This window comes from Vigna umbellata, chromosome 4 (genome assembly GCF_029865625.1).
Source record: "Vigna umbellata cultivar VRB3 chromosome 4, Vumbellata_1.0, whole genome shotgun sequence".
In the NCBI taxonomy this organism is placed as follows: domain Eukaryota; kingdom Viridiplantae; phylum Streptophyta; class Magnoliopsida; order Fabales; family Fabaceae; genus Vigna; species Vigna umbellata.
The window spans coordinates 69,738,112-69,762,510 of NC_142168.1; the positions used below are offsets into that span (position 1 = coordinate 69,738,112).

At 38.7% G+C, this 24,399-nt stretch overlaps 4 protein-coding genes and 1 pseudogene across 5 annotated transcripts; 1 reads left to right on the plus strand and 4 right to left on the minus strand.

Moving 5' to 3' along the window:
- Nucleotides 1-628: 628 nt before the first annotated feature.
- Nucleotides 629-7,437, minus strand: LOC148201097 (uncharacterized). Of its 2 annotated transcripts, none has more exons than XM_088113535.1 (3): nt 4,213-7,437; nt 2,199-2,405; nt 629-2,104 (listed from the first exon to the last, which is right to left on the minus strand). In XM_088113535.1, the coding sequence occupies exon 1, from the start codon at nt 7,420-7,422 to the stop codon at nt 6,496-6,498; it is 927 nt and encodes a 308-aa protein (XP_087969661.1). In that variant the 5' UTR covers nt 7,423-7,437; the 3' UTR covers nt 629-2,104; nt 2,199-2,405; nt 4,213-6,495. The 2 variants fall into 2 exon arrangements, with proteins under 2 accessions (XP_087969661.1, XP_087969660.1); XM_088113534.1 differs by having other exon boundaries at nt 629-933; nt 1,030-2,405.
- Nucleotides 661-1,401, minus strand: LOC148201098 (acid beta-fructofuranosidase 1, vacuolar pseudogene; annotated as a pseudogene).
- On the plus strand, nt 4,944-5,262 carry LOC148201099 (nuclear transcription factor Y subunit C-1-like). Its single transcript, XM_088113537.1, is given in 2 exon segments — nt 4,944-5,122; nt 5,124-5,262. Coding segments are annotated over 2 exon segments (318 nt in total).
- On the minus strand, nt 7,428-8,186 carry LOC148201100 (uncharacterized). Its single transcript, XM_088113536.1, has one exon. The coding sequence runs from the start codon at nt 8,184-8,186 to the stop codon at nt 7,428-7,430; it is 759 nt and encodes a 252-aa protein (XP_087969662.1).
- Nucleotides 8,187-10,845: 2,659 nt separating this feature from the next.
- On the minus strand, nt 10,846-13,920 carry LOC148201101 (uncharacterized). Its single transcript, XM_088113899.1, has 3 exons — nt 13,238-13,920; nt 11,448-13,142; nt 10,846-11,336 (listed from the first exon to the last, which is right to left on the minus strand). The coding sequence occupies exons 1-3, from the start codon at nt 13,710-13,712 to the stop codon at nt 10,954-10,956; spliced, it is 2,553 nt and encodes an 850-aa protein (XP_087970025.1). The 5' UTR covers nt 13,713-13,920; the 3' UTR covers nt 10,846-10,953.
- Between the last annotated feature and the right edge of the window lie 10,479 nt (nt 13,921-24,399).

Below are 24,399 nucleotides of genomic sequence, written 5' to 3' on the forward strand. Positions count from 1 at the left end.
ATTTGAAATTTTTTTGAAAGAAAAGTGTTCTTTTTTGTTGTTTTTCCTATGAATTTTAATCGATAAGTAATAACTTCATAGATAATTAATTATCTTGAAATTTAAAAATTCACAAGAAATTTCTTGCAAACTTTTTATGATAAATATTGGCAGCAAATTTTCCTCCAAAAACGATTTACAACAATTTTTCGTTACAAAAAATCAATTCAAAAACAACGTATACTTTTCCTTGCAAATTTAAATTTCACAAATAATTTTCTTGCATGTTTTAAATTTAAAAGTAATTTCTTGCAAAAAAAATTCACAAATAATTTTATTTGTGAAAATTAAATTTGTAAGTAATTTTTTATTTTTCGAATTAAAACATTTCAAAAAAAAATTACAGTAAATTTTAAAAAATGTATAATTTTTATTTTTATATTATTTTTAAATGACAAAATAACATGTAAAGAATTTATTTATTTTACTATTATTAATACTTATTATGAAATCAGTACTTAAAATACACAAAGACAATAAATATTTGTGCATAAAGACACGATTATATTAATTAAATAAAAAAAACAACAGTTTATTAATATATTTAGCCTTTCTACACAATAAGTTATACTGAATAACATCGTTCATCAAAACCTCAAAGTTAAGAATTTTTTACATAAACTATTTCAAATCTGTAAAATATTCTTCAAAATATATCAAAGAAATCATAATCATTTCCAAAATGACATCAACATAGAAGGAAGATGTTAAACTGGTGGTAGTACTAGAAAGATGGAAATAAATTGGTGTTAGCTCAGAAAGTTGGTCATCGGCAATGCCAAATGGTTCTAGACTACTCCTATCAAAAGCTCCATTTCCACACCCTACGTTTTCCTTCTTCTCGGTCTCTTTCGATGCTAAATATTCGATTTCAAATTCAGCAGATATGTCCAACTGAAAAATTTTCAACAAAATTTGCATTGGTTAAATACATATTCACAATTTATTATGCAGAAAAACCAAGTGATTAGCATAATGGTACTAGAAAACCTGTGTGGCAGAACCTATGTCCAGTGGCACAACAGAGCCATTCTTAACCACAATTTCTTCAAATTCGTAACTGCTAACCCTTAAGCTCTCTATTTCTTCCGCTAGCCACTGAAGCAACCGGGCTCTAGTTTTATTGTCAAATACCACATGCAGTACCCAACCCCACTTTTTCAAGCATTAATATTTAGAAGGCAACCAAATATAAGAATATAGTAACCCGATCGACCAATCCACATCTACCAAAATTTTTACAGTGCAAATGCCACAAACAAAATAAATAAATCAAGAGTTTGTTAGTTATGTAACCCTACCTTCCAAATCTCTACAATCTGAATTAGTGCTATTATGAGAACCCAAATGATGATCAAACATCACGACAGGACAGTCTTATTCTGAGAAAAACATACTAAAATTATTAATTCAAATTAATTACCCCAACTCTTTATTCCATATGGATACTGCTATGCAATAAATGTATGAGATTGAAGCCATGATTTAATTGCTTGGGATATATCAGCGTTTGAAAATAAATTTATCCTCTAGGCTATAATATAATTCGGTCCCGACCTAAACAACTGCACTCAGAATCAAAAATACATGCCTTGCTACTTATGTATGTCATCTAGAAAATGACATCTTTCCCTCCCCAAAATCAACATATATCTTCCACAACAACAAACCCAAACCCAACTTGAACTGCATAATAAAAACACCTCTGCAAAGAAACATGTGGCAATTGAAGGCTTATGTTTGTGATCAAATCCTAAAACAAAAAACATCATACCTAAAGAATAAAAAATATATCCAACCCTTGTTTGAAAGAGAAATACAAGAGACAAAGATCATTTGATGATGCTATCATCCTTCATTAAAGCCTGCAATAGATTATAAATTATGCAATGGATGGATGCTATCTTCACAAAAACCGTACATTCACCATGGACATAAGATAAAAGATAATCTTTAACAAAGATGAGAATCATAACACAAGCATCTCTACAAACCCACCCAGTCACCCACTGAAACTCAGTTTCGTAGGGATTGACCCACCAACTGTCATAATCTGTTGCTCAAGCTGCATCAATAATTCATAAAAGAAATATAAATTACAAATCCAGAATATAATTAGAAGGATATTCAATTTTTTTAGTTTTTCCTCTGGTTAATACCCTGAACAGTGTTTCAAGCTTATTCTTGACAAGGCTCTTGCTTCACTTGTTGCAAACATCTAAGATACCTTTGGTGATCAGAACCTTTCATTGATGAGACCATGAAATCAGCCAAACTAGCACAGTTGAACACTTAAAGCATGAGTAGCTTATTCATTCAAACTTGGCACTTATCCTTCGAGACGCCAAAAACTATTGAACAACTTTCTGAAGATTAACAGAGGCAAAATAATGTAAAACTGAGTTAAGCTAGCAAGAAGGGAAAATGTGCAAATCTGGAAAAATGAGTAAAAACAGAGGCAAACTATAGAATAAGAAGTAACTTGCCATTGAACACGAAACTCTTAACAATGTGAAACATTTTATTTTGGATTTGTGTTACATTCGGCTAGGTTTTACTTGAGCTAAAAACCAAAGATACAGTGAATGGTTGACATGATACACAGTAAATGGTTGACATGATACATCGTAGCTTTTGCCTATACAATTATGACAGAGACATCAATATCCAATAAGTGTGTCAGATACTTGGATACATCAAAATCTAATATATATTATTATTCTAAAGCGTGTCACAGATACTTAACTGACTTTGCTTGTTAGCAGCTTCTTTGTAGCATTGCACCTTGTCAAATTATACCAGGATGCAATGCCAAGTAATTGCTTAGAAAATAGTAGATTAAAATTTCAGTTATAATAGAGTCAAAATAACTTTTATGTTAACTCTCGCTAGATAGATATATATGTCATTTACACAGTTTTCTGTTTATAGCTGTAAATTTAATTTTAGAATGTTTTGGATTTTAAGTTAAAGGTGATATTTAACTAAGTAAACATATTGAAAAATCTAGGTTTTATATGATCTTCTATAATGGTACTTACAATTACATTTACTTTTTTAATTAGTAGACCTCAGGCCAAAATGTCAACTATATACTAGCAGTTAAAATGAGTATTAAGAAGTGGACTTTAAACCTAACTCAACCCCACAAAACCGACTTGTAAGATGAGGTTTGTACCCACTTATATACTCTAAATTAACCTTATCTCTAGTCGATGTGGAACTTCCAACAATGAGGAATCATATTTACATAACCTTTTATAAAAGTTGTACAGAAGAGAATGAAATATATGATAAAATAATTTACATGATTAAGAGAGATAGAGAACAAACAGTAACACTGCAAATAAATAATAAAAGATTATTGCATTGACAATAGAGACATACTAGTTACAAAAGAGTTTGAAAAAAAACTAGCAACCATGTCTGCAACGTTATAAATAGAGTTTAGAACTAACCTATGTTATGAACATTAAAAATATTTAAAGGTTTGCTCATAATTTGATAGATTTCTTTAGGTAAGAAATCAATCTCTCACAAAAACAACACTCTCACACACCCAGATTACTGGAAACAAGACTGTATTATTCTTGCAATCAAAGAATACAAAGAACAGTTGCAAAACTCTCAATTAAACTAGACTAAGCAAATTCATTTCATCAATATATAGAGCTGTATGTAAACTAACCTACCTATTTCCTAAGAAGAATCAAAACATGGTACCTATACTAACTCATTCTAGAGGAAAAAACAAAACTATTTGCTGGAAATTGTAAAACAAAAATTGTTAAAATAACTACATCAACTAAAACAAAGATATTTTAAACTAGACTCCACTAGGCTTAAGAGGGAAATAGGCATGAACTGGGTATAATCTCACGCTTAATAAAGATCAAAGCACAAAAGGGTAATCTCAATTTTAATATACTTCACATTTCATCAATCTTGTTTTCCTTTTTCACACTAACTTAATGTTGCAAGATGATTTTGGTGTTGTGACAGTGATAGAAGACAACAATGCAAGAAATTTGATGGCAATCACAGCTCTAAAATCATGCCAAGAGACTTTGGACAAGTTGAAAGACATACAAGTTCAAACAATCAAAGAAGCTAAAGAAAAGTATCAAAGGGTTAAGAAAGCCCACGAGAAGTTTGAGACCTTAAGATACCCACCATGTCCTACTGTTGAGAGCTGCCGTCAAGAGCTGCAGTCGAGCTCCACCGTTGCTGCCGTCAGTGTTGCTGTCAAACTTCACTGTGCTGCCGCCGATATTGCTGTCGAGTTCCAGCAGTGAAGAAATGTTTGTGTAGAAGAAAATGTGCATTTGAAGGTTGCCCCAGCCCTAGTGGAATGGCAATCCATTTCATAGGGCTGTGGGGCCAAGAAAATGGGCCTAAGTCTAGAAAAGGCCAGGGCTGGCCTTGGGACCCAAAAATAAAATGACAGGTCTAATTTTACAGAACTGATTGTTGCAGATCATGACTCCAAAAACTATATCTGTGCCTAAAATATTTCTTTGATTAAGCAATCCTTTCAAATAGCTAAATACTTGTAGAGAAGAACCCTTGTCATTGTTGATAATGCTTTACCAAGAAATAAGTCAAATCATTAAATAATCATTTTACACTTCTCGATCCCTAATGTTTCTAGCTAGACACAAGCAACAAATATATAAATAGAATAACAATGTTATGAGTTAAAGATTCATAATTATTTATTATAGATCCACTTAGCCAGCCAAAGTAATCTTGGCCAGCAATGTTATTGGAATGAAACTGAAAGATTCAATGAAAATGGTATATATAACACTGAAACTTGACACTGATGCTACAACTAAGAGTATCTCAGAGACCATTAAAACTGAAATTAACTCACAAACACACAGTAGTGAAGTAGAACAGATATGAAACAAGCTGGTGCATATTCAGGGTTACTGTGTGGATGGATATCTGGAAGGACAGGGCTCCACCCTCTGCCCTTGGCAAGGATAAAGAAGATCATAAAGAAATCAGGGGAGGATGTTAAAATGATATCAGGGAACGCTCCAATTAATTTCTCCAAGGCTTGTTAGCTCTTCGTTGAAGACTTTGCACAAAGAGAACTTAACCTCAACAGTTATTGCCACTGATCTATTTGACTTTTTGATTACTTTGGTTTCCAACTCTGTCAGCCATGCACTTGGTGCCACCACCGTTGTCAAGGAGGTTGAAACTATAGATTAGTCTTCAACAACCTTAACTCAACAGCAAATACAATATTTGAGTTCTATATATGGCTATGTAATTAATCTAAGAATTTTATCATTGTAATTATGTAATTTCTACATCTATAACTAAGTAAGAACTTTATCAGCTGGTTATGTATAACCATATTTGAATGGGAAGGAAGTTGTGCCATGATCCTTCATACACACAAGAAGTGGTATATCTCTAGTTCTTTTAGACTTCAGCTTCATCATCTCCATGTTATGATGTGAGATAATAGGCTGCATAATGTTCCTACAGCGAAGGTTTTAAGGAGGAAGAAATCAAAGTATATGGGGGAAAAAAAAACAAACCAGGAAATTTTCCAAATAACTCTTGTCGGAACAACATGGAGAAATAATTCAAATCCTATGAACAAAAAAAAATAAAAGTGGCACACTCATCTAGCAAATATCTTTTTCAGATTTCGGAATTCTACTGGTATATGACCAGAAATTTTGCTGATTTGAAAGTAGAAAATAATATACTTCTCTTATTGGCACAATGCAGAAGGGATCGAATTTGTGAGTAAATTATATGATAGATGTAATTCCTTTAATTGTGTCAAATTTCCCAGTTATATATCTGCATATTGTTTTGAATCAAAATGAAATCTGAGCTCATTCTTCAATAGACCTAATGTAGAATGGATTGAAGCAGTTAGGCAAATATTATAGAGGGACAATGTATCCAATTGTGCTAAATGTGTTGAACCTGCAATTAATCCAGTGAGGGTAAGAAATAGACACGTGAGATTCTGCTATTGAAAGAATTCAGAAAGACTTAAAAGTTCTTTAGCCATAGGCATATCATGAAGATGATTATTGCCAAGGTTAAGATCCCTAAGCTTCGTAAGTGTGCTTATTCTTTGGGAATGGTAACCTAAAGTGCAACACTGAAGGCCCTAAAGAAAAAACATATTTAGTTTCTGACAAACATCAAAGGAAAATATCAAACAGTTGGAAATAAAAAAATCATCAAGATTTTAGACATAGGGAGGGAGGTCACAGTTTTGGTCTTGAAAGACAATAAGAGATCATTGATTTCAACCTTTGTAATAATCAGTTATACAAATTCTACAAATGAAATGTAATGTCAAAGGAAACAGAAGTTTGATAGCAATCCAAAATGCAGAGTAGAAAATAAAAATGTATCAACCCTTGACCAGGAAAACATCAGCAACAACCTAAACCAACTCATCTAATACAAAATTTACAAACCATTCATGCGCATCCTATGACAAACACATTGGTATTCAAATACAGTGTCACCTTTCATCATTTCAACAAGTCTCATCATTTCGTGAAAAAATTTCTCTGCCTTTTCAGTCTCGTCATTCTTAAAGAGAGCAGAGATGATTATTTCAAAAGTTATAACATTAGATAAACAACCACTGTCTTCCATTTTGGACCATAGGGTCAATGCCTCATCAAGCAAACCCTCCTTACAAAGACCACTAATCATAACAGTATAAGTACGGATGTCGGGATTGTGACCTTTATTCAATAGATCTTGAAAAACCTCTTGAGCATTCTTAAGTTTCCCCCCTCTACACATCCCATCAATAAGTATAGTTGCAGTGTACATATCGGGCTGAACTCCATTTTCTCTCATTTTCCTCAATAATTCAATTGCCTTGTCTAATTGATGATTTTTACATAAAACATCAATCATGGAACTATAAGTGATTACGTCTGCTTGTTGATTTCTACCACACATCTCATGAAAAAGATCCCAAGCATGAGAGATTCTTCCAGTCTTGCATAAACCATAAATAAGAGTATTGTAAGTCACAGTATTTGGAACTATATTCCTGTTGTGCATTTCCTGAAAGAGATTTATGGCCTTATCCACCCTTTTGTTCCTTATGAGTCCATTTATCATGATATTGTAAGTCCTAACACTAGGACTCACTCCCATGTGGGTCATTGCACATAACACTTGTTTTGCATTCTTTACTTTATTAACTGCGTAATACCCTTCCATTAGAGCACTAAAGCTAACAACATCAGGTTTCACATAAGCTTTCACCATCACACCTAACACATTCTTGGCTTCTCTTAGCTTTCTTTCCTTACACAATGCATCAATCAATATATTATAGGTATAAACATCTGGCCTGATGCTATTTGATAGCATTTCATTTAGAAACCAAATCCTACTTCTACCTGTCCTACTAAGCAAAAGCCATAAATTAGAGTACTATAAGTAACAACATCAGGAGAAATTTCCTTGATAACCATCTCAGAATATAAATCATAAGCTTCTTTTGAATGCTTCTCTTTTAATAAAGAGTCAATAATAATGTTATACATTACTGTTGATCGACCTTGAATCGTTCTGAGCAATTTGATCCCGGCTTCAGTTTCTCCTATTTTGCTCAATCCATTGATCAGAGTGCCGTAAGTAATTTTGTCGAGCCGAAATCCTAGTGCTACTACTTTGTCGTGAAGGTTGAGGGCTTCTTTAACCTCACCCTTATCACAGAGACCTCTGATGAGTGTAGTTAAGGTTATGGAATCTGCATGATAACCCCGTTTGAGAATCTTGGCAAATACAGAGAAAGCAAAGGCCAATTGGTTTAAGTGACAGAAACAATTGATGAGGAGGTTGAGATTAGCAAGGTTATTGTGAATTCCCTTGAGCTCCATTTGCTTAATGAGAGAAATAGCAGTAGGGTACCGCTTCATCCTCACAAGAAATCCCAAAATCTTTCCAAATTCGAAGATGGGAGGAACATGACGCTGATGAAGCAAGCGATTGAATTGTGAGACGGCGTCGTCGTGTAAGGAAGTTTGAGAGTGAGAGTGAGAGCAAAAGAAGGAATTGTGCATTGGAAGAAAAGGAGGAAACTTGGCAATGGAAGGAAGAAGAGAAAACCTAACACTTCTAGAGAGCCACATCTTTGCTGCAAACAACAATAGTATAGAATTCTTCAAATTTAGTTTTCTTCCATTTTAAAAAGCTTAACTTGTATGCTTTAAATCTTTTGTTTGGACAATATTATTAAATTTAATGAATTTTAATTTTATTTTACATTTTTATTGGGATAATAGTTTTTTAATTACCACTAAATTCTACAATTTATTTAAATTTGAAATAATTATTAACACTTACAAACTCATTTTAAGTGATATCCTCTCAATGAGTGGACCTTTTCATGCACTTTCAACGTTTAGTCATGCGACTCCCAATTTTCTCTTAATATCAAAATTATATTTATGAAAGTGTTAAAAGAAATAAATTTCTATGTGTACCATACTGACCGGACAGTCCAAAGAAGGCAATGCTAAATCAACCTAACCGGACGGTTGTACTAAACCGGCCGGTAGGTTTTCTAAGTTATTAAGACCATGATTAAGGTAAATACTTGTTGAACTCAATGGAGTTAGGAAATCTAGGCAAGGTTGCTTAGTTCCAGTAGTGGTGTGAATACTCACCCAAGTCTAGGATAATAGGAGGTTATTCACTGGTCGTGGGTACCAGGAGTGGTGAGAATACTCAATCAGTCTAGGATAATAGGAGGTTATTCGCTAACTGAGAAAAATAGGAGTGGTGTGAATACTCAATTGTAATCTTATGAAGATTATAGTTGAACCCTCTGCGAGTTGAAGTGAACTAATAAAAAAATATATGTGCAATTACCCTTTCTTTTGCCAAAACACTTCTCTTATAAAAACCTACTAAGTGTGTTTTTATTTCTAAATACAAGAACCTTCCAAGCTAAACGATTATTCTTCAATCAAGGAAGTTCTTATAAACTCTGCAGTGTACATTCTGAATAACACATAAAAGTTATAAACATTTATTAGGTTTAACATCTAAAGCATTTAATAGAAAAATTTGAAGCTCGACAACATGTTATATCGGAAGGGTTGCGAAATGAATATTCAACTCCCGTTCTAGTGTTTTTCAGGTACTTCATAAGGTTGGTCATTTGCTCCATCATTGCCACCTAACATTTGATCCAAAGACAACTCCTCATCTGTGTGTCTGCAAAACCAACAACAAGTGCACCGATCGTAGAGTAGCAAGTGATAAATATTATTTTCTCTCAAGAGACTTGTGCAACACATAACAACTTTTCCTTTCATAACTTAATTAGACATCAAAGTGCACAAGAACACAAGAAACTCTTTTTGGTATTTTTATCAAACAATTGGTGTGCAAGAAATTTAACATAGAGTATTTATAATTTGTTAAGACTAGAATTCATCTACTTCATTCTCATGCATTCACAAACATCTCAATTCTATCCATCAAGTGTTCAATTTCAGTTGTAGGTTCAAATCATATTTCACAATATATCAAGAATCACAAATCAAGCATGGGTGGCCAAACCAAAACAAACATTAAGCATAGAAATTGAATACTAACATGAATTGGAAAAACATATATCATTAACATCATAAAATACATAAGAATTCCATGTCTTACAATTAATCTCAATAAATAGGACAAGCCATCCATGGTGGAGAACTTAGGGTTCTACAAAATTAGAGAGATAGGGAAGAAATTGGAACTAAAGAGAAGATGCACAACCTTTCCCAAGGTTCTTGGCAGTTGTTCCATGCTCTAATTATGCTTCCCCTTCGTATTTCCATCTCTAATTCGTGACTCATCTTCTTCCTGAAACCAAAAAGGACAAAATCACCATTAATGAAGCTTGAAGACCCAAGGAGGAGTGGGAGATCTTCCCAGTACCCCAAACAGCCTCAAAGGGCCTCTTTTAGTCGCCCTAAGTGAAGAATGAAGAGTAGGAGGAAAAGAATCCCAAAACCTGACGAGAACCACGCTTAAATAACTCATTTTGACATGTCAGCGTCGCCACTACAAAATGCCAGAATGTGGTCCTCAATGCCCTGCTCTCTAGAATTACACTACTCAATGCCATTTTCCACCGCTCAGCACTATCATGGTGGCGCTCGAGCCCTAGGTAGTTTTGACAGCATTCTAAAATTCAAGTACTTGCGTGATTACGTTGATATTTTGGTAAGAACAAAAATCATAATAAGAACCCACTGTAATCTTTAAATTATTTCAAATTAAAAAAGGTGTTTTTTCTTTTAAATTCTAACTCAAATAAATTTTCTTCATTCTTTTGTATGTGTTAGTTTTAAATAATTATAGGTCGACTAATACTTTTAAGTTAACACAACCTTTTGTAGTGGTTTTCAATCCAAGTTTTTGTTATTTTAAGGAAAGACTTAGAAGAAAACAGGTGAAAACAATTTTCAAATTAATTTTAAACAAATAAAAAATTGTGGAATGTTTGTTAAGATGCAATGTTAATCATCTTCAAAAAATATTATTTTCAATTTACTAATGAAAAATGGAAAAAATAATCATCATCTTTGTCATAATTTATAAATTGCTCTACGTCAATTTTTAATCAAAATATATGTATAAACATTGAGTTTGTAGTGAATAATTTCAATTCAGCTTAGTCTGTACAAACAATTATTTATGGAGATTGATATTTGCACTTTACACTAGATAAAGAAAAAAGTCACGACACATAGAGAAAAGGTAAATCAAAATGGTAAAGTTATTAATGTAAACTAAAAAACAAACAACAATAACATGTATCTATTATATTCAATCAACGAAATTTTCTTGTTTTTAACATGCAAAGCATTATTACTTTTCTCAACTTTGGCTTAATAGAGTTCATCCTTGACAATTCAAAGAAAGATGAAATATGTCTTGACTCATTAATTCACGAATCAACATTTCATGAAAAGGCAAAGATAATACTAGTTTGAAACTTGAGAGTTTCTCAGCCACTTGTTGCATTGATGGTCTTAAGTTTGGTTTGGAGCACAAACATGATAATGCTAGTGTTATCACGAGAATGATATCTTGAGCTTCTCTCCAGAGAGGCAGAGGAAGACGTGAATCCAAAAGATCTTTCACGAACATATTTTCAGTTCTTGGGTTTGATAATGACAAGATTAGATCTCCAGGATGTTTTCCCATTAATGTTTCCAAAGTCACCACTCCAAAACTATAAACATCGCATTTTTTTGTCACGCTTAATGTATAAGCAAGCTCTGTTATAAAAAAAATAAAGAAAGGAAACTCAAATTATAAAAATAAATTATTACATCAATTCTAGATATTGACAAAAATATTGTAGTTTTGTAATAGAAAATAACATTCACCTGGAGCAATGTAGCCACGAGTGCCAACTACCAAGGTTTGATTTGATGTATCAGGTTGAAGGAGTCTAGCTGTGCCAAAGTCTGAGATATAAGCCTCTAATTTTGAGTTTAACAGAACATTGCTACTTGTTACATCTCGATGAACAATTGGTGGGCTACAATCATGATGCATGTATGATAAAGCCTCTGCCATTCCTTTAATAACATTCACCCTCTTACTCCAATTCAACTCCTTAGCTTCCACTTCATTACTCAAAGTATAAAATAAACTACCTCTTTCCATGTATTGATAGACCAAAAACTTACACCGATTGTGGAGGCAAAAACCATGAAGCTTTACAATATTTTTATGATGGATTTTTGTTAACATCTTCACCTCATTACGGAAACTTTTGTCAAAAGATGGATTTTGGGATTCCACACAATGGAGTTTTTTTAATGCAACAATATTGCCGCTGGGTAGTTGTGCTCTATAAACACAACCATATGCGCCTGTCCCAATGCAATACTTAAGGTCAAAGTCTTCGGTTGCTTCAATGATATCCTCAAATGCAATTTTACCATCATAGTTCCATATAGAAAACAAGTCTCCATTCTTTGTTGATATTCCTTCACATTTTTTCTTAGGAATACATCTTGAGAAATATAATATTAGAAGGAGTATTACAACACTGAAGAAAATGACTGGAAGAACAATTAACAAAATGATGGGCTTATTTTTTCTACTTTGAGGATTTGTCTCATTGAGCAAGTTGCAGTATGTAAAATTGGGCATGTGGTGATCATCAATTAATGAGTCTTCCTGAAAAAAACAGTAATCTGGTACCTCCAATTTTGAGTCAAGGTCTTGTGAAAAGTCAAAGGAATTGTATGAAAGGTTTATATATGATAGACTAGCAAGTTCCTTGTGTACTTTACCCGAAAGATTATTATAGCTAAGATCCAATCGACTAAGAACAAAACTCATTTTCAAAAGAGGTGAAATCTCACCAACTAGGAAATTGTGACTAAGATTGAGGTCACTCACACAACCAATTCGAGAGGTTATGCTTCCATTAAAGAAGTTGAAGCTTAAATCAACAGTATGGGGACATTTCATAGTTTCTAATGGTATTGAACCGTATAACTGATTTGACGAGAGATGTAAACAGAATACTTTGTCCATTTGCAAGAGTTTTGGAGGTAGTAAACCTGAAATCCTATTATGAGAAAGTTGCAAAATTTCCAACTTGGACAAATTTCCTAATTCTTCAGGTATCTGACCTTCTATTTCATTATAATTAAGGTAGAGATGTACCAAATTCTCCAATTGACCTAAAGTAGGAGGGATTGAACCGTTGAGGGAATTATTTGAGAGATGTAATCTTTGTAAACTTTTTAAATTTCCAAATTCTATAGGTATAGGACCAGTAATTTGGTTAGATTCAAAGAAGAAATCCATCAAGTTCTCTAATTGACCCAATGTATGAGGAATTGAACCTGTGAATAAATTACGTGATAGATGTAATGTCTGTAATTTTATCAAATTCCCCAATTCTGTCGGAATCCTACCTTCAAGTTTGTTTGATTCAAGATAGAGAAATTGCAAATTGATGAGTTGACCAAGTGTAAATGGAATTAAACCTGATAAAGAATTCTGAGAGACAGATAACATCTTCAATTGTGTCAAGTTTCCAAGTTGTGGTGGTATTGAACCTGTTGAATTAGAGCAAGAAAGAGATAATTAGATTAATTCTTCCATTGACAGAATTTACATTGGTAATGCAATCAAGAGAAGTGCAATTACTTACCTTGGAGATGATTGTTGGTGAGGACTAGGGTGGTAAGGTTTGTAAGTGAGCCTATTTCTTTAGGGATAGTTCCTCTAAGACCCATTCCATATAGACGCAGATAGACTAAGTTGGGGAAGGCAGTGACGTTGAACTTCTCAATCCAAAGCAATTCTTTTGATGAAGGAATCTTCCATCTTTCAATAGCAGTAATACTCCCAGCTTCATTGCAAGAGATACCCTCCCAATCACAATGGTCAGAGATATTACTGTCATCATTCCACCAACCGCTGTGGAGCAAAGCCTGTCGTTCTTCATTGATGGAAGAAGAAGGCATGGCGCCACCAATGACAGATGATACCTCACCCATCATATAGAAGGCTATAAGCAATAAGCTGTAAATACAGTTTGCCATACTTGATTGATTCAGTATGAGAAAGTGCAGTGCTGACTCATCAACTGAATGTGTTATATAATATATAGTGAAATTGGCCATCAGATTTCTTGGTTGGCCAACGGAAACTTCCTTTCTAAATTCTTCTCAACCCTTTATTCAGCGAAAAAATGGAAGTCCAAAGACGCGGTTTTTCCAGAAGAATTATGAGAGGATTGGTTGAAGGGGATCCTATTTGTGGAAAGTGCAGTGCTGACTGATAGAATTTGTGCCCCTTCCTCCAAGTTCATTCCATGCCTTCATCATAACATTGCCCTTTGCATATCAATTCACCAATGTGGAGTGGACTCTCTGTTTGATATCTTTTACTATGGATTTTGGTTCAACATGACGACGACGTATGGGTAGGATCCACATTGCTCGTAAATTTTGTTAATTTTTTGTTTTTATTGATTTGTTATCGTTTTACTTTTCTCTTCAGTTGCTTTAGTATTCAAATTGTACCAGATGACCCCTGACGGTCCCAAACAAAATAATATATGGGACGTTCGGCATGACTCGAGGATTCAAACCGGACGGGCATGGCAGGTAGGTTTGCATAAATGATTAAGGTAAAACACAGGTTAGAAGAATGTTACAACAGCAGATGGAGGAGTTGCAACAACGACATGAGGCAGAGATGGCAGTCATGCGAGCCGAGTGCTCAGCTCGCACAGCACAGGAGAGAAGATCCGGGGCGGGAGAGAAAACCGAAGAGGAGTGTGGCAAGGCAGCTCAAGAAGGTGTTTCGGAGCATAGTAGCATGCCTGATCCTACCTGGAAACTGTCCGGGTCGGAGGTCGAGGGAAGTAAGGTTAAGGCCGACCAGGAGGAGAGTGCGGCCCTGAACAAACAGCTAGCGGTGAAAGTTGAAGATATCTCTAAAACCTACCATTCGTCCAAGCTATCATGGACATCCACATATCCGAGCACTTCGTCCCACCGTAGCTCATCATTTACGATGGGACAACCGACCCTTACGATCATGTGAAGGCATTTACTACCCGGATGGCGTTCCGGACAAGGGACCGGGCAAGGGACCGTGCAATCTGGTGCCGAGCGTTTTCTTTATCCTTAGAAGGAGAAGCCCTAGAATGGTTCAACTCTCTGCCCCCCAATTCTATAGAAAGTTTTAACGGCCTTAAGGCCATGTTCGGGCGGTAGTTTGTCAGCTGCCATTCCCAGGATGTAACCATCTTTGAATTGTCTGCCCTAAGGCAAGACAAAGACGAAACACTTAAAGCATTCATGGACCGCTACCAAAATATGGTTCGACGGGTAAAGGGTCTAAACTCTGAGCTGGCCCTTCAATATGTCTTACCTGCACTCAAGCCAGGACTGTTCAAAGATAGCGTCTGCTAGCGGGCACCAAAGACTTTGGAGGAGTTGCGTGAAAGGGCGACAGATGAAATAAGGGTGGAGGAAATGAAGCAGTCCTACCGAAGGGAGGCCTAGGAAGCGAAGGAGAAGTTAGAGGGTAAGAGCCATGCAGGACCGTCGGGAAAGGTCGGGGGGTTCAGGCCGAAGGAGCCCCCAGGGGCCCGCATTTCCAACAGTACACCCCATTGAACGCCCCCCGGGCGAAAATATTGCAAGAAGCTTTGAGCACTGAACTCATACAGGTGCCTAAAAGGCACCCAACACCTCCTGGCGCCGACGGGAACAAGCACTATCTATGGCATCAGAACTTGGGTCACACCACGGAGGAGTATGTAACTCTCAAGGATCGGATCGAGGAGCTGATCCGGGCTAGACAGTTGAAGAAATATGTCAAGATCGATCGTACCGAACGACACATCGGCCCGTCAACACGGCCACGTAGTCCTCGCAGGAGTCCGTCGAGACAAGATGGCGGGGGAAGATCGCGGAATTACGGAAATAACCGTTCCCGGTAGGAGAGGCGCAATGATCGTCCACTGCGTGGTCATATCAATACCATCTCAGGAGGGTTCGCTGGGGGAGGATCGTCCTCATCGACACGAAAACGCCATATCAAGGCCCTTCGCTCGGTCAATGCAGTGTAGAGAGCTAAGAGATCCATGTCGGCCATCACTTTCACGGATGACGACTTCCATGCTCTAGACTTGGAACAGAACGACCCCATAGTGATCACGGTGGAGATCACTCAGTACGGGGTGAGTAAGGTGTTGATTGATCAGGGAAGCTCCGCCAACATCTTGTACTGGAAGACTTTTCAGTGCATGGACCTGTCGGAAGACCTGATTGTGCCTTACAATGAACAGATAGTGGGGTTTGCGGGAGAGCGGGTGAACACGTGTGGTTATGTTGACCTCTGCACTCGTTTAGGAACCGGGCGGGAAGGCGACGAGAAGAAGGTGTGATATTTGCTGGTAGACGCTAACACGTCGTACAATGTCCTCGTAGGCCGACCGTGCCTAAACGTGTTTGGAGCAATAGTGTCCACTCCCCATTTGACTATGAAGTACCCTTCAGAGAGGGGAACCATCTACACCGTCAGGGCCGCCCAAAAGACAGCCCAAGAATGTTATGCAGCAGGATTAAAGCTCCACCCCCGGGTGATACGGCGACGGACGAACAGTTCTGAGGTGGCAATGACGGACCTTGACCACATACAAACACGGATGATCAGATTGAACCGATTGGGGAACTGCGAAGTGAAGATAGGGCGTAATGAAGAACAGACTACCCACATTGCGGGGGGATTGGACCCGGGAGTAGAACAGGAGTTACAGGCGGTCCTTTGGCGTAATCGCGACCTATTCGCTTAGGCCGCATCTGACATATCGGGCATTCACCCCTCAGTGATGTCGCACAAACTCGCTCTATTTATAGAGGCCAAACCGATCGCCCAGAAGAAGAGGAGGCAAGGCAGAGAGAAGAACACGACTGTCAGTGAGGAGGTGCAAAAGTTGAGGGAGGCCGATTTCATACGAGAGGTGACCTACACCACCTGGCTGACAAACGTCGTTATGGTCAATAAGGCTAGTAGAAAATGACGAATGTGTACAGACTACACCGATCTGAACAAGGCATGCCCCAAGGACTCTCACCCGCTTCCAAGTATCGATGATTTGGTCGACGGGGCGTCCGGTCATCATATGCTCAACTTTCTGGACGCCTACTCCAGCTACAATAAGATTCATGGGTTTCATGCTGACTGCTCGCGGTATAGAGGCTAATCCAAACATGTGTGCGGTTGTCCTGGAGATGAGAAGCCCCATCAGTCTCAAGGAAATTCAGAGATTGGTGGGTAGACTAACTTCCTTGTTTAGGTTCATTCCCAAACTGGCCGAACGTATAAGACCGATCGTTAGAAGAATGAAGAAAGGAGCTAACGCAAAGGCTTGGGATACCGAGTGTGAATAGGCATCTTTGGAGGTCAAGGAGGTCCTGACCCATCCTCCGGTCATGAACAAACCATGGCCGCGGGAGGAACTGCAAATTTACCTAGGTGTGTCGCCAACCGTAATTAGCGTCGCGCTGGTGCAGGAAAAGCCGGAGCCCCGACTCATCTGCTTTGTCAACTAGGTACTACAAGACGCTGAAACGCGCTATCAACAAGTGGAAAAGGTGGCACTGGCCCTCCTCAACGTGGCCAGAAGACTTTGTCCTTACTTCCAAAGTCATCAGGTGGTCGTTCGAACGGACCATCCCATATCCAAGATTCTGAGGATGCTTGATCTAGCCGGACAAATGGTCAATTGGCGATAGAGTTGTCAGAGTTTGGGTTAAGGTACAAACCCCGAGGATCGGTCAGGGGTCAACACCTGGCCGACTTCGCTGTAGAGTTGCCACAAACTCCCGATCTGGGCGAGTGGAATTTATATGTCGATGGGGCTTCCAGAAGGGCAGTATAGGGCGCAGACGTAGTCTTGGAAGGGCCGGACGACTTTCTGCTGGAACACTCCCTTATATTCAAGTTTAAGGCGTCTAATAACCAGGCCGAACATGAGGCCCTGATAGTTGGTCTTGCCCTGGCTCACGATACGAGGGCACGCCGACTTACCTGTTGTATGGACTCCCAGCTCGTCGTCGGACAAATGAAGGGCGAATTTGAGGTGAAGGACGAACACCTCCTCAAGTACTTCCATAAAGCCCAGGCTTTGCTTGAAAGGTTTGAGAAGGTAGATATTAAACATATCCCATGGGAGGATAACGTCCGAGCGGACATGTTGTCAAAGCTCAGTAGCAGGAAGGAAAAGGGTCGTTAACGACTATAATCTGGCAAGTACTGTCAGAGCCTTCGGTTGAGTGCCTAGCTATCGGCACAGGCAGCGGGGAGGATTGGCGTAGCGAAATTCGTAAATTGATGCAAGATCAGGACAACGAACGCCCGATCCAACCAGCGAACGCCCATAAAATGTCAAGATATGTCATCATAGGAGACGACCTCTACAAGATGGGATTTTCAACCCCTCTTCTCAAATGTCTGGCTCGGTCGGAGGCACAGTACATGTTGGACAAGCTTCACAATGGTATATGCGGTTTCCACACCGGCGGGCGCGCACTGAAGGCGCGCACCGTCCTGGCTGGTTACTATTGGACGACGATGGAGGAAGATGCTAGGGACTTTGTTCAGAAGTGTAGAGAATGCCAAGCCCATGCTAATATTCCGCAGGCTCCCTCAACCAAATTACATGCTCTGGTCTCACCATGGTCGTTCGGCTAATGGGGAATGGACATAGTAGGACCCTTCCCGCCTGGACAAGCACAAAAAAAATTCATCTTGGCCGCCATCGACTATTTCACCAAGTGGATGGAGGCCGAGGCTCTCGCAAGAATAACAACCCAGTAGGTTCAGAAGTTTGTATGGAAGACAGTATGCCGATTCGGCCTCCCAGACGACTATGACTGACAACGACAGGCAATCCATTGACAAAAAACTAGGGTCGTTCTATCAGAGTCTGGGGATCAAACATGTCACGAGTTCGGTGGAACATCCCTAGACGAATGATCATGCAAATTTGTGAACAAAGTTATAGTGGCCGAACTTAAAAAGAGATTGCGAGAGAAGAAGGGCGAATGGGTGGACGAACTCCCTGAAGTCTTGTGGGCATATCGATGCACCCCACACGGAACAACCGGTGACACCCCGTTCGCCCTTACTTACGACTCTGACGCCATACTATCGGTAGAGTGTGGGGAACTCTCCTTGCGGCGATAGCCACAAGACCCTCTTCTCAACGACGAAGAACTCAGGGTGGAGTTGGATACTCTAGATGAACGCCGCGACCGTGCAGTTCTCAGGGTAAAAGCTTGCAGAAGAATGGTGGAGAGGATGTACAACACCAAGGTACGACCCCGAAGCTTTAAAGAAGGAGACCTAGTTTGGAAGAAGATGGGAGACGCACGAAAAACCCTCACCCAAGGCAAATTCGTGGCAAAGTGGGAGGGGCCCTTTAGAGTAATTGAAGACCTTCAAAATGGAGCATACTGTCTCTCCCATCCGAACGGCCAAACCGTCCCTAATACGCGGAACGCTTCGCACTTGAAATTTTATTTCAGTTGAAATCATCTTTGTAATATTTTTTTTTCGTTTCATATATATAATACAAGGCGACATGTTTCCACTACTCTACTTAATTACTGGTGCATTAATCAGAAATCGGGCGGTTCCTAAAAGAATCTGAGCCGTCCAACACGAATAAGGGTAATTGGGTGGAAAAGGGTAAGTTCATGGATAGAACCACTGCCACCCAAAAGCCAATAAAACGAACAAGTGATGAATGGCGAGTTCGCAAGTAGAACCACTGCCTCCCAAAAGCTAAATAAACGGAACGGGTGGTGAATGACGAGTTCATAAATAGAACCACTACCACCCGGTTCAAATGTTATCTAGACGAGCGGGTGGTGAATGACGAGTTCATAAATAGAATCACTACCACCCGATTCAAATGCTAATCGTCCGACCGGGTGGAAAATGACGAGTTCCTAAAGAGAACTACTGCCGCCCGACTCCAAGACTGATAAAGTAGTCATTGGAAAAAAGGGAACTTCAATGGTTAAAATCATCGCGTTTAAGAAAAATAAGCAAAGTTCACGAAATGATGTCCCCAACCGGGCGGTCAAACCTAACAAGGACTCTTAGTAAATTATATAAATAGCGCACGAGTGAAGAACCTTAAGCGGACAGTAAAACGAACAGACGAAAGATAGGAAAGTCAACTTTAAATTCATTCATAAAAAGTTAAGTACAATGATGAAACGATCATCGGCCAACCAACAAAAAAGTATCTCCATTTACTATATCTAGCCAAAAAACAAAAAAAACACTTTCTCTTCAGCGGGCTCCCTCCTCCCCTACCTGCGAAGCATCATCTTGCCATCATAAACATCTTGACCGATGTCGAAATCGGCGACCAAAAGATCCGCTTCCAACAGAAGGGCGGCCTGACAGAAAGCCTTGTTGAAGCCTTCTTCATGCTCAATCTGAACATTCCTGTTCAGAGTGGCAATAGCCTCATTAGCCTTTACAAACTCCCTGGTCAGACGGTCTACTTGTTCCTGCAATTCCTTTTCGCTTGCGGTCAGCCTCTTCGTCTCCAGCTTCAGCCGCCCGACTTCCTCCACTATCTGATCGCTCCGGGTGCGGGTATCCTTCAGCTGTTGGACGGTCATGCCCAGCTCACGACGCGCATCGTCCAACCTCTGTTGGAACACCGACTGATTCTTCTCACACTCTTGATGTTCAAGTGTGAGAGCTTCTAGCTGAGCCCGAAGATCCTCCACGGTCTTCTTCTCGGCGACCAGCTCCGCTAGAACGTCTTCAGCGTTCTTGCGGTCAACAAACTCATGCAGATACCATGTCAACATAGCCCCCCGGATCGCGAACTCCAAGGCGGCCTCAATGATGTCTTTTTTTGACATAGGCTCCACCACCGCTCGCTGCGACGAGCTCATATGAAAGCTCACGCGACCACTCATATGGAACACCGGATCGAAGAGACCGTTGGGGTAGGGGATTAGACGTGCTACCCTCCCAGCGATTCCTCTTCGAGGATGATTTCTCTCCCTCCTTGGACTTCCTCTTCTTATCCAAAGGGGTAGCAACACGAATGAAGACTGCCTCATAAGTCTCCACGTTTACCGCGGGAGGCGGTTGAGCGACGATTGTCACGGGAGGCTCCGGCTGCGGCACTGCCCTCGATTGAGAGCCCGTTTGTGCATGGCTTGACCCGGCCGACCGGGGATCCCTCTTCTGAGAAGGCGGAACATAACTAGTCTTGCGGGGCGGTGGGAGAGACATGATATATGAAAAGGAAACATAAATTTAGCTAAGTTAATAGGAAAATAACAAGCAGATAGTGGCAAATGTCGTACCGAACGCCATTTGGTAAATCCTCATGCCCGAGGCATTCAACTAGATTTCGGGCAGGGAGACGGTGGGATAAGGCATCAATGGTCTTAACCTCCTCTATCTCAACGAAGGTCATATCGCCGACCGACAAAACATTTATCTTGATAGGATCCCTTGTCCAGTAAAAGGGGAACAAGGGACCGCTCGCTTCGGTGTGAAACTAGGAGCGGTCGCTTTCTTTAATTATTACTTTGAAGTAGCAGTGTTTGAAATTTTTGAAGGACTCCGAATACAGCTTGAAAAAACAACAGTCGTGGACGGAAGTTAGAGAAACCCAACCCCGCTTGGCAATCGGCCGGACGTTAAAGTAGTGGAGAAAGACGGAAACGATGGGAGTAATCGCTAGCGCTGAACACATTGCCACGAACGCTTGAATACAGGCCTAGCCGTTTGGATGTAATTGAGAGGGAGCAACGTTCAGCCTTTGAAGAACGACCAATTGGAATGCGGTAAACGGCACCCGAACGAGCATATGATTAAACAAATATGTATATACAAAGAAAAAGTATTCGGTATGAGCCCCTTTCCATGAAAGACTCGCTCGTTAGGATGACTAACGCCGAGGCGGATCAAACGGGCGTCTTCTCCATCTCTCGCTATGTACGATTGTTCCGCCCACAACCGCAGTTCCTCCCGAGTGGAAAAGTCAGACTCATAGGATCCCACTTCGTGAGATGCCCAGTCGTATCCCCCGATCACGGGCCACTCGCCGGCCGGTTCCTCCTGTTCAACGTCTAAGACGACTCCTCCCTGAAGAAGGAAGAGCGATATCCCATTTATAACCCTATCGCCACCACCCACGGGAGACTTTGGCCCCGATTCCCCCTCCTGCTCGGGCTTTTCAAGATGAGACGAAGACACCGAGCTGGGAAATGGCGACCTGCTCCTGTCAGATGACTGCCCACCTCCCTTGCCGTTGACAAATCGGAAGAAGAACCGCAAAACGTAGACATTTATTAATTACCTTGGAAAAAGAATTTTCAAACGAACGACAGCAACAGAAGAAAAAGAATGTGTGAAAGTGACTGAGCCCCGCGCTCCTATTTATAGTGAAAACTTTGAAACTGCTGATCCACATCCACCGTCCAAATCTGGCACGATCAACGACTCAGATCAAGCGACGATCCCATTATTCGAGACAGCCAGCCTATGACAACATGACACGTGTTTTCCCGCTCAAAATCAAATTCAAAAAAGAACCGACCAATCATTTGTTACTATAAAACCCAACGACAATTAGTTGTCTAAGGCTTGGGGGGCTTGATGTACCAGATGATCCCCAGATGATCCCCAGACGGTCCTAGACAAAACATATGGGACGTTTGGCATGACTCGAGCATTCAGACCGGACGGGCATGACAGGTAGTTTTGCAGAAATGATTAAGATAAAAACACTGATTAGAAGATTGGGCTCTAGATTGGGCCGTGATTAGGGCTCTTCTAACCTTGGGCTCACGACCAAAACTATAAATTCAGGTCAAAGGTAAAAGGTAGGTAGATTGATTAATTGCACATTTATTGTAATACTTAAACAACCGATTAAACCTTTACTGACTTAACATCAGAGCACCTTTGAAGGGGCTCTCCCAAGCATACAGGATAGACAGACGAGAACAAGCAGAAAGAAAAATCGTGAAGAGACTGGACGGACATAACTGAAAGCTTACGAATTTAGGTGACTCGACCCATGAACACAAATTATAGACATTCAAGTTTCTCTTAATTCAGAAGTGGTTTGATTCCATTAATCAATTAACTATGAATCAATTTTGGACGTTTTTTTTTTTTTTTTGTGTTTACAGTCTTTGATGGTGTATATATAAAACATCATGCACCCTACGTCACCTCTTTCTTTCACTCTTTTCTCATTGGCAGAAGAATTATGATAATGATAGAATTGGTTGAAGAGGGTCCAAATTTGTGGAAGATAAAAGAAAAAGTGTGTGGTATGCATTGCAAGTGGAATCTGTATGAGAAAGTGCAGTGCTGACTCAGACTTTCTCCCCTTCCTGCAAGTTCATTTCATGACTTGATCAAAGCGTTGCCCTTTGAACATCTCTATTCACCAATGTAAAATATATTCTTTTATATAAGTTTTTTATTATTTCATTTTTCTGTCAATTGGATAATATGATTTTTATTTTGTTTTATTTCTCTAACTCATCAATGAACATATGCACTTAGAGGATAGAACAAGTGGATCCAAGATTTAAGAAATTAACGAGTTCCACATTGTTAGAGATGAAAATTCGGTGGTGTTGACCACAAAAATTAAATAATAGGATCCTTAGATAAAATAAAAAATATTTTAAATACTCAATTCTTTAAATAAAAACTTGATTAAAAAATATAAATTTATGATATATTTAAAGTTTAATTAATTTTTTATTATATTTAAACTGTTAAAAAAATAGTCCAAATTATAATTCCTCATAAAAGTTCTCATCAATGATTTTACTGTAACCAAAATGGGAATACATATATTTAGGCAACTTTAGAATCATTTACAAAACTTGTATGCTCATAATTAAAATAGTATGATAAACTTTTACTCGTATAATTTTACACTATTTTAATAATATAGCAATTCAATTTGATAAATTAATGAGCAAGTATAAAATCTTGCAAGTTAATGCCTTATATTGAATTTAAAAAAAAAATAGCACGGATGTTGATATGAATAATATTTGATTTTTCAATTTGGTACAGAGACGAGAATGGACATATACCTCCTCATCTCCTTTCTTATACCCATTGTCAATACATTTCATTCTCATTTAAATTATTAAAATAGTTATTAGATAACCTTTTATATATATATATAATATATATATATATATATATATATATATATATATATATATATCTTATTTATTTTTTTTCGTAATTGTTTGGCTTTTCTATATTTATAAAATTTAGGTATTTTACTTCTTATTTCAACCTTGATTATACAATTTTTTTTATGTGGTTATGTTAAAACGGTGTTGTAACATCCCAAAATATATAGTATAACTATATATAAAAGAGTAGTCCACATTATAATATAATAGAACAGTTAATACTTGCAGATAAAGAGTTAATCTTCCAGTCATCCAAAAATGACTATAAAATTTAAACTTTAAATACAATAGAGTATTTCAAAATTACACAAAACAAAATATATGTAGTCCTAAATAATGTAATTTGTGTTCAATTTTGTCCTTTTTGCAAACGCCGTTTAAATCGTAACGGCCAGATGTCCAGATGTGCAATTACATAGTGAAATGTCATGTATTGGCTTACGTGGAGTCCTTTGCGACGTTGTGAGTTGGAAGGCAAGAAGAGGCCGAGTAGTGAGGGAGAAGAAGAAGGGAACCGAACGGCTGAAGGGGTGAGGCTACCGAACGTGGAGGTGATGGAGGTTGCCGCGAC